This window comes from Tetrahymena thermophila (genome assembly GCF_000189635.1).
Source record: "Tetrahymena thermophila SB210 genomic scaffold scf_8254688, whole genome shotgun sequence".
In the NCBI taxonomy this organism is placed as follows: Eukaryota; Ciliophora; class Oligohymenophorea; order Hymenostomatida; family Tetrahymenidae; genus Tetrahymena; species Tetrahymena thermophila.
In genome coordinates this window covers 639498-652740 of record NW_002476454.1, presented here as the reverse complement: position 1 = coordinate 652740, position 13243 = coordinate 639498, and the positions used below count along the sequence as shown (strand labels likewise).

The following is a 13243-nucleotide window of genomic DNA, read 5'->3' as shown; positions in this document are numbered from 1 at the left end:
TGGGTAATTAAGCAAAAGTATTGGTGATTTTTAAGAATTATTAATTATTATACAATCAATTTGTGGCCATTATGTAAAAAGTTTTTCTATTAAAGTGTATATATTATATGCAATCTAATAGAAATAATGTAAAATAATAATTTTAGTTTTTTCTCCACCAATAACACTAGTTTGATATTATTTTAAATACAAAAAATTTGGTTTTTATTTGAATATTTATAATTTAAAAATCATTAGTAAAAATATACAAAATGAAATTTAATACTTGTTTATTTGTTGATCAATACTGAATTGTAAAATTTTAATGGACGAATTTTGAGTATGTTTGAAATAATTTATTAATTTTATAGCCAGCAAAAAAAATTTCTTTGATGATATTTAAAATAAACTGGACATATTTAAAATTGCAACAATAATTAGATTTTTATTATTTATTTTATTTTTAATAAAAGATCTTCTATGGTATTTATGAGTTTAAATCAGAAGTAAATAATGCTGCGCTCAGTTAATAAGGCTTAAGTATTTTACGTAAGCAATTTAGGGAGAAAAAAAGTTTAATTACGTAATAATGTAAATGTAATTCCAAAAATTATAAATGCAAGAAATAGATATCTAAATATCCAATAACTTGAAATCAACTATTTAATTTGTTTACTCTGTATAATTGATTTTTAGGAAAAGCAATATAATTACAATATAAAATTGAAATTGATTATTTGTTATACTTAAAAAAGTATCTGTCATAAAAATTATAAACACATAAACTTAAAAAAATAATAATTCTTTAAAAATAGAACCATTAATTTAAAATACTGAAATTATATAAAAAAACAATCAAACAAATATCTTTTGGAAAATTATAAATTCCATTTACATGAATTCAACACTAACTATAAAGAATAACCAAAGTCATATTTATTAAACAAAGACTTAGAAGGCCTTTTCTACTTCTTCCTCAGTCTTTTTTGATAAGAGATCTCTTGTAAAGTCATTGAATCAGTATTAAAATATCTTACCTCTACATCATGAATCTCCAGTTAATTCAATTATGATAGACTAAACGCAATAAAACTTTTAGAAATTATAAAATAAACAATTGTCACAAATACATCCTCTTCTTAGCAGCCTTAATAGTCCATAAAATTAAATAAATTAAGGACTATTTTCTGCTCCTATTAGTCCTAAAAAACAAAAAGAGCGCATAGATTTTTAGACTTATGCTCAAGTTAAATAAATTTAATAACAGATGCTGTAAAAGTCTTAATCTCTCACTTCATCACCTTCAAGTTAAAGTGCTAGAAACTATAATCTAAAAAAATCAAGCCTATTTGCTCCTTAAATTTCCATTTAGTAATCAAAATTAGAGAAAATTATTTAGAAAGGTGAAAAATCGCTCAATCATTTTCAAAATAAAAATAAATAAGCTTTGTTTGAAAAAAATATAGCAATACCGAATGTTTTAAGTGAACCAACAAAAATAAATTATTTATTCAATGATATCCATATAATGAATAAGCAAAAAGAAGCTGATGATTTATATTACGGGGATAGATTTGATTCTTAATAATAGCAATAATCGCCTAAAGTTCAATTTATTAGATAAAGCACATCACAAAGCTAAAAAAGAAAAGAAGGTTTTATGAATTCTCCTTCATTGCCTAATTTGATAGAAAGTCTAGTTCAGTTTCAATCTTCTATAACCCCCAAAAAAAAAGAAGTAGAAACATCAGCAATCAAAAGAATTTTTGAAAAAAAAGAAAAAAAATCTCCTTCAATAACAGCTATCTAATACTTAGAATCACCAAAATAGAATGAATAAAGCTCCCCTTAAAAATAAATGTCAAACATTAATAATAATAATCTTGTTGTTAAAATTAATCAATAAAACTTGTAAAAATCATAAAATAATTCATTTGGAGAAACTGGCTAAAAATAAGTTATTATAGATATCAATAATTAAGTTAATTAAGATGAAAAATCATACTTTAATAAAAAAAAAATAAGCTGGTCAGACCAGCTTTACATTAATACTAAGAAAAATACCTTTAATTAAAATTAAACTAAATAAGAAAATATTGATGTGGAGCAGTTTAGCCCTATAACATAAAACATATAAACTCCATTGAATCAGTCTCCTCTTTTAAACAGATAAACAAAGAGTTTAATAAATTTTGAAAAAATATCTCCAATCAAGTAAAATGAGGGAAGTAATCATAATACTGCAAACCATAAGTAACACCTCTTCAAAGAGTAGGTTAAACTGTAAATGAGCTAAATAGAAGTTGATCCAAGAGATACAGAAATAGATCGCAATTTTAAAAGATTTAAAATTATTGAGGATCTCTAAAAGATTCGCATTCAAGAAAAGATTAACTAGTTCAAAATTGGTGATAATATAGATAAAAAATAAATCCTAAAGAAAAACGCAAGTAAAGTACTTATATAAACCCAAACAGAACTTCCCCCTTGCATTTTTAACACTAAATGTAACTCCTCTTTGACTTTAATAAATAACCTTTAAAGCAATATTAACTGTAATCCACATACTTAATAAAGATAATAAAAAGAAAAAGAGTAAAATGAATTAACTCAAGAAGAAGATATAGAATAATGTAATTAAGCAGATTAAACCTAGAATAATTTATCTAAAAACCAAATTCAAGCTCCGCCCTCATTAATAAATATAGAGAGCGGTATAATTCAAAATACTGTAAATGAATCAGAAGTTACTCCTTCTATTGAAAGCATTGAGAAGAATACATTCGGGAGTTACATTAAAAGTAACATGAACATCAATCTTTAGGGGCTTAGCTAATAAAATATTGAAGATGATGTTGACACACCTTTAATGCTTCAAAGCCATTCAAGCAGTCTACTCCAAAAAAATCACAACAATTCAGTTGATCATAAGCAAATTAATGGAAACAATGCTCCTGATCTTGGTAAATTTATCGCTACTCCTTCTACTCAAACTTCTTCAAGAGAGATCTTTAATTCAATTTCTTTTTCTTAAATAGAACCTAAAATGATGCTAAGAAAGTAGGTGACTTTGAAATTAAAGACAATTTAAAATCAGGATCTAGGAGACTCTCAGAATAATTTTGAGAGTCTTATAAAAGGTCATCTAAGTGATAATTCTTTTTCCACTAATTCCCCTAGATCACCTTATTTGAGAAAATAATATAAATGTAAGAATTTTTAATTAAATTTATAAATTCGCATGATCAAAATTTTTCTAACATAGAATGGATAATATGCTTTCTAACTTACATATTTTAATTTTATAGTTTATTATGAAATTTTTTGATTACAAATTACTTTTATTTTAATTAAATTACAAATCAATTTTGAAAAAAAGACTGGACAAGCAATATTGATAGTAATAATTTTTTTACCACTATTTTATCACCTGGCTGTGTTTTTTATCAATTCTTTTCAAATACCTTTAAATCTTACATATACTTTAAATTATTTAAATTATAGAGTCGATTAGAAAGAGTGCATTTACATCCAATTTGAATACTCCAAAAAGTAGTGCAAGAAGAAACACCAAATTACTAACTATTAATCCAAAGCTTAACTCAAATGAATAAATAAATTTTTTGGATGCCATATTTAACGAAGATGATATTAAAATACTGCACGAGCTAAGCTTTTATATATCTGATTTAATGAAAGCTTTAAAATAAGACATATCTTTATAACTCAAAAATGATATTTACTATTTTTGTACTCCTGATTTTGATTAGTTTATATTTTCTATTTCTTAATTTATTCAGTACATTTGTACCTAAACTCAGTAAGATAGAAACAATCATTACATATGCCCGTTTAAGCTTAATGACAGTATCGTAGAACAACTTCTATATTTATTCATAAACAAGCTATCTGAGATAAGTAAATTATTTTGTTACACTTTTCAGTAAATTTAATTTTCTTTTTTGTTTGAGTTACTTAAATTATTCGCTCTTTTAAGTACCATAAATTTTTTTTGTATTACTTGTAATTAATAATATAAAAACCATACATTTATATTTACTATTATACCTGACTTTGATTAATAATTATTTTTTTTACCATTAGATTTAGGCGAAAAATACATTGATATTTTTAGAAATGCTTTTAATAAGCATAAATAACTAGTATTAGCCTCTAATCTTTCGTAAAAGCTAGGTGGCGAAATGTAAAAGAAAAGAATTATAACCGAAGTAATTGACTACTAAATGTAAAATAGCGTTAACTCTATCTATGAAAGATATCAAAAGGATGATTTAATACAATCCCAGCTGAAGACATTTGACTTAATACTAAAGAGTAGCTGTGAAGAAGTTTCTGAACAAGATTGGAAAGATGTTAAATATTATAATGCTGTTGACATATTTGAAAGTAAGAAGGCATTCATAAATGTATTGAGTCGTCACAAAAATTTTTATGACGAAGAATTCTGCTACGAGTTAATTGAATAAATAGAAAGATGCAGAGATAACATCTCTCATAGTCTCTCTATACATAGATTTGGAAATGACTAAAAATTCATTAAAAGTTTAAAAGAATTTATTGTAAAAATATAATTCATTTAAAAGCTAGGAAATTTTGAGAAAGAAACAATCATAAACACTATAATTAATTATTTCTTTTCCCCAAACGTGACATCTTAATAATTTATAAGTGTTTTTAAATAGCATTAATTGTAATTAAATAAATCACAATTCTCAGAAATTTAGGAATTGTTAATAAATCATCTAAGAGTTGAATAAGAATATAATGAAAATCTAGACTATAAGCATTAATTCTAGTACAAAATACAAAAGATAAATTGGTAAATTTAAAAAAGTCCTCTGAATACTTTAGGCGATCTTACTTCTTTCTTTTAATTCTTCAACTCATGGATAGATTAGTAGATATCTTAGAAACGCAATCTAAAAGGGTTTGAGCCATATGAAGTCAGGTCTACAGAAAATTTTGAATGTATTCTTAAATTTTATTACAATACACACGAAGTTTTCAATGTTAAAGATATTTAATTTTCCCTTAATCTACCCATTTTCGAAACAGAAACTCTAATAAAATTCTGGTTAAAGGGTATCAAGCATACACTTATATAACACTGTGGCTTACAAAAAAGTGAAGCAATTATCTTTAGAGATGAAATTTCAAAACTTATGTTAAATTAAGGAAATTAATAAATAATTAAAAGGTTAAACACTTAAAATTCTTTTAAAAATGCAATTTCTAATATATCAAATTGATAAAATAAAATAAAATCATTTAATTTTATTTTATTATTATTAACTATTATTTTATAGTTTAAACAAAATTAAAAATAATAAAATAATTGTTATTCATTTTATAATTTATACTCAAATAATAATGTAATGTACAGCTTTCATGTTTGTGAAATCATTTTGTAATTAATTTATTTATTAGAAAAAATTTAAACAAAATCTTTAATTTTTTAGCTGCTCTAATATACTAAAAATAAAGTGCTATTATAATATTATTTAATGTATCTTCAAAGTATCCTTCCATATTTGTTTATTGAAGAATAAAATTTTGGAAATTGTTAATTTACTTAACAAACATTAGATAATTAAAAATATATATTCGTTATAGAAAATGAATGTTTGTTTGTTTGTTTCCAAACAAATAAATGATGGATAGATGGATGTATCTTTTAAAAATTTTGTATATTGAAAAAGCAAAAAACACATTAAAATAAATTCTGTGTGTTGCGCATGTATTTAAATAAATTGTTTGAAAATGCATTTTTCATATTAAATTAATTAAGAATGGTGTTTTTAATTATCAGAAATTTAAATATTTTGCATGAAAAATACAAAACCAGTATTTTCTATCCACTAAACAAACTAAATTATTAAATATAAAATAATTAAAGCTAAACAGATAGATCTATTTTATAACGATCATATCGAAATGAGAAATAAAAATAATTCTAATGTGGCTTAATTCATAACAGGAGATTTCTCTCAATATGCACGAAGCTGCGCAGCTCTTTCTACTGAAAAATAAATTGATTTTTAGACAATGAGATACAAGGATACAAGTCCTTTGAATATTAAAGCTAAGGCTGTTTAACAATATTAACAAACTCAAAACTAAGCAATACAATTAAAATCAAATAATTCAAACAGAGGTTTATAATTTTATTTAAGCATGAATAATTAAACTTTAGATGGTAGAATTAGTAGACTTTAAAATGATTAAAAAGCTGGATTGGATTAGTAAGCCCAGAAATCTGCTTAAGATAAAAACTAAAGTATAAAAAGTTTAGACACACTTAAAAGAAGAGTATTAGATACCACTTTAAAAGTTGATAAAGAAAATATATTCAACTTGATAAGTTATCCTTAAACGACTTAAGCTAGAAATTAAACTTTACGAATATTTAGACATCAAGAAAAAAATATTTTTTAAGATGATAAGCATGCTACTTAAAATCGCTAATTCACAGAGGATGCTCTTTTTTAAGAGGAAGTCCATAAAGGATCTTCTATAAAAGCATAATAAGCTAAGGTGGGATTATAAACAGATGCTCTTAACTAAGAATAAAATCATTATGAAGGTTAATTATAGTAGGCTTCAGAAAGCACAAAAAACGTTTTAAATACTTCTTTATCTCTAAATAGCAGATTAGGCAGAAAGCGAAATAATGTTATGGAAGTTTAGTGTTTAAGTTAGTTAAATAATTATTAAAGTGATATTCATGGATACTAAACTATTAGAAATAGGTAAAAAGTTAGTAGGAAAAGTGAAGGACCTTTAATTTAATACTAGCAATGCGAATAATTAAAGGTATAATCGAGACATTCATTCTAAATTGGTTAATAAAATAATGATATGTCTAATGATGATACCTCTACAGCCTAGTTCTCTTAAAAAATTACATCTAACACAACCAATAAGCAAATTTCAAATCAACTCTTAGAGCAAAACTATTCGTTATAAAACAAAACTTTTCTTTTTCCCCTAAACTAACAAAATATTTATCCTTAGGCATTTAATGCTAAATCTTAAGAGAGGATATAGAACTAAAATGGAATTAAGAATTAATCACTTAAGTTTTAAGTAAATAGTGAAAGAAATATATGCCCTAATTTAAAAAACTTAAGTTTAAAAAGGGAATAAAACAAATACAACTTTGATTCTTTTAAGATGATATCACAAGATAACTCTAGATTGAATAAAAATAATTAAGAAATTATGATAAAAAGTGAAGTTTGTTAAACTAAACTTAGTAACAATTAAAGTAACTAAGAGTAAAATTAGAATGTATAAATAAAGTCAAAAGAATGTTTACCATTAGAGATAATCAATAAAAACAATAATATACACCACGAAGAATGGAACAACAACTTTTTCCACTTAAATTCTAAAAATTACAACGAACTTTTAAAGTGTCAATTAAAGACAGCCAGCAATTTTAACAATATCAATAAAGATAATTAAGATTAATTAAAAAAAACTAAAATATTTTTTTCTTCTAAGCAGCATAAAAAATTCGAACCCTCCTAAAATAATTTTATTGAAAATAAATAATTACATAACTCTCCTCCATAAGATGTTGTAATACCTACTTCTCCACTAGCTTCCTAAGACTTAAATAAAATTTCTCAAAAATATACCAAAAAAAAAGAAAATTAAAATGTTAATTTTAATAGTCAAAGGAGATACTAAGGATAGAATAGAGAGGCGAAAAAACAGAATAGAAGAGGTTCAAGCTTAATGGAGTAGCTAGAATACGAATACAACAACTCTTACTACAATTAAAATTTTAATTCTTAATAATCATAAATTAATCTTTAAAATTAAAATATGAGCACCTTAATTTAAAATAATGTAATAAACTCTTCTCCTTTGATTTAAATAAACTAAACTCCCTCTTAGAGTTTTAGTATTTCACTCAGTAACAACAATAATAATAATAATAAGATTATGAAGAAGCACAACTAGCATACTTCTTAGCTTTTTTCATAAATATCTACATTTACAAATTTAAATATATGTAATTTTTTTTTTTTCATTCTTTTTTGAAATTTATTTTATACTAATTTTAAAAGTGGAATAGGAAGAAGATTAAGGTAATGAGTCAATAAAATAGCTAGGATTATAAAAAACGCCTTCAATAATTTTAGCAACTCCTTCTTTAAGCAAATATGGTTCTATGAATTTCGATTAACAGCCATAAAATAATATGAATTGTAAGGAGATTAATAATTATTTTGTAGATATGAAAAAATTACTCAACGAGTAAATAAAGCTTGATTAACAGTTTTAAACAATGATTGAATAAAAACTACTAATTAATGTTGATTAGTTTCTTTATTTCTTAAGCCATTTTTGGAAGTTTTGTATTGAGAATTTTGATAATTGTTAGAAAGACTTCGCAATTTTCAAAATAGAAGAATAGTATCTCTAAAAAATAAACGATATAATGAACAATTTCTTAAATTAACAATACAATTTAAGTAAAGAGAAAATATCTATATTTATGAGCTCATTTTACTTTCATAGCTAGAGGTTGATTTTACCTAAGAATTTATTTGAGCATATTGGTAAGTTTAAAATTAATTTATATTTAATAAATAAAAAAATTTTTATTAATAAAGGAGGTTAGAATTAAGCCCAAAAATTAATAAATAAAATCATAAATCACTTAAAGTTTGACATTTCATTTGGTGTGCAATTTGCAAAAATTTTAAGTGAGATAGATCCTATTAAGGCAGGTGAAGTTTTTTGTTCATTTTTGAAGGATGATATTGAAGGTATAAAAGAAGCTATTATCTATGCTAATTAGTAGCTTAGTATAACATAGGTTGAATTTTTCCTAATAAAATAAACAATATATCATGTTCTAAAGTCTGAATAACTCTTAAGAAAAGATCATAAAATGAATATCATAGAGAAATTTGAAAAACTAAGAGCATTCATTCTCTAAGATCATACATAACTTAATCTTTTGTAAAATTAAAATATACACGAAGCCCTGATGATTAAAATTAGAAATTCTAGATAAGTTTTTAAGAAATTTAAAAATAAAGAGAGACAAGCCATTGTAGATTTTGCTTAATTTACTTTTTCTATGATATTTGGAAGAACAACAATATAAGAATATATTGAAAAGCTAAAATTTGAAATATTTTTTTAACCATGCTAAGCATAGTAATAAATTACAGACTAATTATTAGAAGAATTTGAGTAAGTTAAAGATAAAAACGAAGAAGAAGATTGGTAGTTAAGATTATTAAGTTTTGTAAATGAAATAGAAGAATTAGTTATAGAATCTGTCAATGATTTTATGGATTTATCTTCAATTTATAACACAGAAAAGCATATCAAATTAAAATTTTAGTTTATTAAAGAAAGTATTAACAAATCATTTTTATCAGTTGTTAATAAAGGAAGTACTTTAATTAAGGAGTTAAGATTTTGGGCTGTGACTAATTTTAAAAAATATTTAAAAAATATTGAAATGACAGAAGGAGAAAACAGTAGATTAGATATAATGGACTCTATCTTGAAGTTTTATTTCTACAGAAAATCGGATGTTTTCTCATTTTATGATGTTCCTATAGCTATTAATTACTTCCCAATAACAAAAAATGCAGTAGAGTATTGGTTAATTGGTTTGAAAGCTATACTGAATGAAAACAGATTTGGATTAAGTTAATCTGAAATAGATACTATCATAAATTAAATTTAGTCATTGTTTAGTGTAAGATGGGTAAAGAAAAAAAACTAACTATTTTTTATACAAACATCATAAATATGATCTAATTAATATAACTAATATTATTTTATTATTTATTTATTAATTAATTATTTATTCAAATAAATAAAATTAAGTAATTTTCTCTATCAAATTAAATTTTTCTAAAATTCTAAAGTTTTAACTTTAGATCTAAACTAAATTAATATTTTTTATTTTTCAAGTCTTGTAATTGTAAATAAATTATAAAAAACTAGTAATTAAATTTATAAATTTGCAAGATAAATAATAAATAAATGTGATAAAAAATAAAAATGAGATGTAATTAAGTGCAATATTAAATTTATATATATTTTTTTATTAGAATTATCAAAAAACCTATTTTAAAATTTAAAAATATAAACTTGCGAAAGATGTTTCCATAATATTATATTATTTAAAAATTAATGGTAATGATATTTTGATTTTATATTTTCTTATCACTTAGAAAAAATTGGGTAACATTGTTTCTTACAATTTCAGATTACAACAATATCCCTAAATTTTAAAAATAAGTGATAATGTGTGTAAATAAATTAGTTGTATCTAAAATAAAAAAATTAATTGCCTTTTATAATTTTTATTGGTTGCTATGTTGAGTAATAAAGAAATACTTAATTTTTTTAAGTGAGAAATAAATCGAATGATTAAGAAACTTATATTACATATTGAAAATGTAAATAAATACAAATAAATTAATAATTTTAATTTCATTTTTTTTAATGTATTTCTAAGAAGAATTTAGTAATACATAAACAGATCAATAAAAATGTAAGGAAATAAACCAATTTTCAAAAAATAAAAATGGAATATAGTGTTTAAATAAAACTTAAGAGAGCCATATTATCTATCTATCAATTTTTAATTTTTTTTATTTTCATTACTATGTTTATGGCTTTGGGCTTGGAAAATAAATATTAGTTAGTTTTGCATTTATTTTTTTCAAAGGGATGGACGAGCTTTGTTCTTTTTGTCTTTTTCAATGTCATTTACAAGTTTACATACCTAAATAGTTTCTTGAACAATCTTATTTACTTCAACAGGAGGCACATTTCTGTGAAGAGGAAGATAAATAATCTTTTAGAAGAAATCTTTAGTTTTAGAAGGATACTTGTATTAACTACCAATAGGACTTTCTACTAAGTCAAGTTGTGTTGCACCTAAGTAGGCATCTACTCCTCTTGCATTCAAAATTTCAAAAACTAACTTAGGATTTTCAGTGATAATAGGATAGAGCCAAAAAGTACGATTTTTGCAAGCACGACCAGGGACAGAAACTCCATTTGAAGTGAAATCAGTTTATGCATTTCTAAGCTTACGGATTTGCATTTAGTAAGTAACAGCATCATAATCACGAAGACGGAAGTAGAGAAGAGCCATCATTGCAGTAGGCATTTAAAGACGGAATGTATCAAGGAAATTCTCTTTTGGTTAGAATCCACGAACCATTGAAACGAATTTACTCTTGTAATCTATTCCTAGACCGCTAAGGACTGGACGGAAAATAGAATTAAAGAATGGAATATTTAAACCTAAATAAACAGGAATATTTTTTAAGATTTTTTTTAAAAAGAATGAGTTTGGCATGAAAGGATAGGTTGCTAGTATATCTTTACATTTACGATACATAACTTCTTGATTACGTAGTACAGCTATGCCACCTCCGTAAGCAGTAAAGGGCTTAATAGAACCAAATGAAAATAGACTGCAGTCAGCTTTGTCGCTTCCGTTATCGTTAATATCTGCAAATGATTCTGCTTAGTCTTCAAATATGAAGCATCCACGAGAATGAGCGTAATCATATAATTCATCTGCATCAAACTTGGCTCCATATAAGAAACTAACCATTACAACTTTAGTTCTCTCTGTGAAAGCTTTTTTGAAATCTTCTAATGATGGTCCTAAAGTATCATCTGCTATATCTACTGGAACGGGAACTAATCCATGGTTACGAATGACCTTAACCATATCAGGAATGTTAATTGCTGTCATTAATACTTCAGATCCCAAGGGGAGATTGAGAACTTATAGGACTAAATCAAAAGCTGTACGTACGGAAGCACAAAGTAACATTTTTTCTTCCATACCTTTGGGAGGATTACTTTTTAAGAATAGGTTCTACAAAAGCATTTCTAACAAAGGTCTATCAGCGGGAGTAACCAATTATGTCAAGGCTTAGAACATGTAGTTCCAGTTGATGTCTAGGTAGATGGCTGAATAAGGTATAAGAGGGGCTTTTTTGTATGTTTACATTTTTGGCTTATTCTAATAGAAAAATTATTTAAGTAGCTAGTATTAGACCTATTTTAATATTGATCTTCTATTTATTTGCTTAATTAAAGAAGATTTTATATTTTAAAGTTAATCTTTTTTTTTTATTTTTTTGTTTAAACAATTATTTTGTTTTTGATAACTATTAATATTTAAAATTAGGAGTATATATACCGCTACTAACATTTTTGAATCAATTTACTAATACCAAAAGGTGAAACTTAGTTAATTTAGCTGTATTACCAAACATCTATTTACTTTTGAGTGAGGTCATATTAAAATTGAGTTAAGAAAAATGATAGAAATTTGGAATAAATTGATTTGTGCTGATAAAAATCGAATATATTTAAGTACGATTAAATCAATTTTTAAATTGGCTTATATAAAATTAAGTAAATTAGAATCTTTAGAAATAATTAAACTTTGTTTTATATCAACAATTACACAAAAATAATTCAGATAAAATATTTTAATGACAGAGAAATTCTATTGAAAAATAAAAAATATGTGAATTATTCATTAAAATAAAATAATATCCTAAAAATTAAGTAAATTGATTGACAAAATGTTAAAATTAGAAAATTGTTAAATTTATTTGTCATTTGTTTTTAATCGTTTGATATTTTATTAAATTTTAATTAATTGGTTTTCGATAATTATATCGCATCTATATTCTTTTAATTGGATATTATTCATCTAAAAATGACGCTCTTTCCTGTATACTTAAAGAGAATGAAAGAAATTTCATCTGATATATTCTTTGAGTTAAGTTTTTAAGTATTTTCAATTTTTATGTCATCAGAATCAATTCAGATATTTCTTTGAAACTTCGAGAATGAATTCCAAACTGATAAAACACTTTGCTCGTTTCATTTTACAATTTATGTATATATATTCCTCAAATAAGATATATGATCTTTAAAATTATTTGGTATTTGCTTTTCAAAAACTTAAAAACAAAAAAAATAATTTATAATTTATAATTTTGAAATTAGGTTTTAAAAAATAACTAAGAATTTTTGTTAAATAAATTGTTTAATAAATAAATATTTTCAAAAAAACCTGTTTAATTGTATTTATTTCATTAGAATATTCATTAATAGGGTTTAATATTAAAATTTAACTTTTTCCTGATTTGAAAAATTATAAAATATCTCTATTTTTTTTAAATTATAAATAAATTTTCATTTGTAAAACTAAAAAACA

General features: G+C 23.7%; 3 protein-coding genes across 3 annotated transcripts; 2 read left to right on the top strand and 1 right to left on the bottom strand. All coding sequences in view use genetic code 6, as the record gives it.

Moving 5' to 3' along the window:
• Positions 1-853: 853 nt before the first annotated feature.
• Positions 854-5249, top strand: TTHERM_00294590 (hypothetical protein; the record flags this gene model as incomplete). The annotated part of the gene is made up of 4 exons (XM_001013091.2): positions 854-2942; positions 3018-3188; positions 3484-3897; positions 4084-5249. Exons 1-4 carry the CDS (start codon positions 875-877, stop codon positions 5247-5249), a joined length of 3819 nt encoding a protein of 1272 aa, XP_001013091.2. The 5' UTR covers positions 854-874.
• A 574-nt stretch (positions 5250-5823) lies between these two features.
• TTHERM_00294600 (hypothetical protein) lies at positions 5824-9790 on the top strand (the record flags this gene model as incomplete). The annotated part of the gene is made up of 3 exons (XM_001013092.2): positions 5824-8023; positions 8079-8573; positions 8628-9790. The coding sequence occupies exons 1-3, from the start codon at positions 5827-5829 to the stop codon at positions 9788-9790; spliced, it is 3855 nt and encodes a 1284-aa protein (XP_001013092.2). The 5' UTR covers positions 5824-5826.
• Positions 9791-10708: 918 nt separating this feature from the next.
• TTHERM_00294610 (DegT/DnrJ/EryC1/StrS aminotransferase family protein) lies at positions 10709-12019 on the bottom strand (the record flags this gene model as incomplete). Its single annotated transcript, XM_001013093.3, has 1 exon — positions 10709-12019. One exon carries the CDS (start codon positions 12017-12019, stop codon positions 10709-10711), a length of 1311 nt encoding a protein of 436 aa, XP_001013093.1.
• Positions 12020-13243: the final 1224 nt, after the last annotated feature.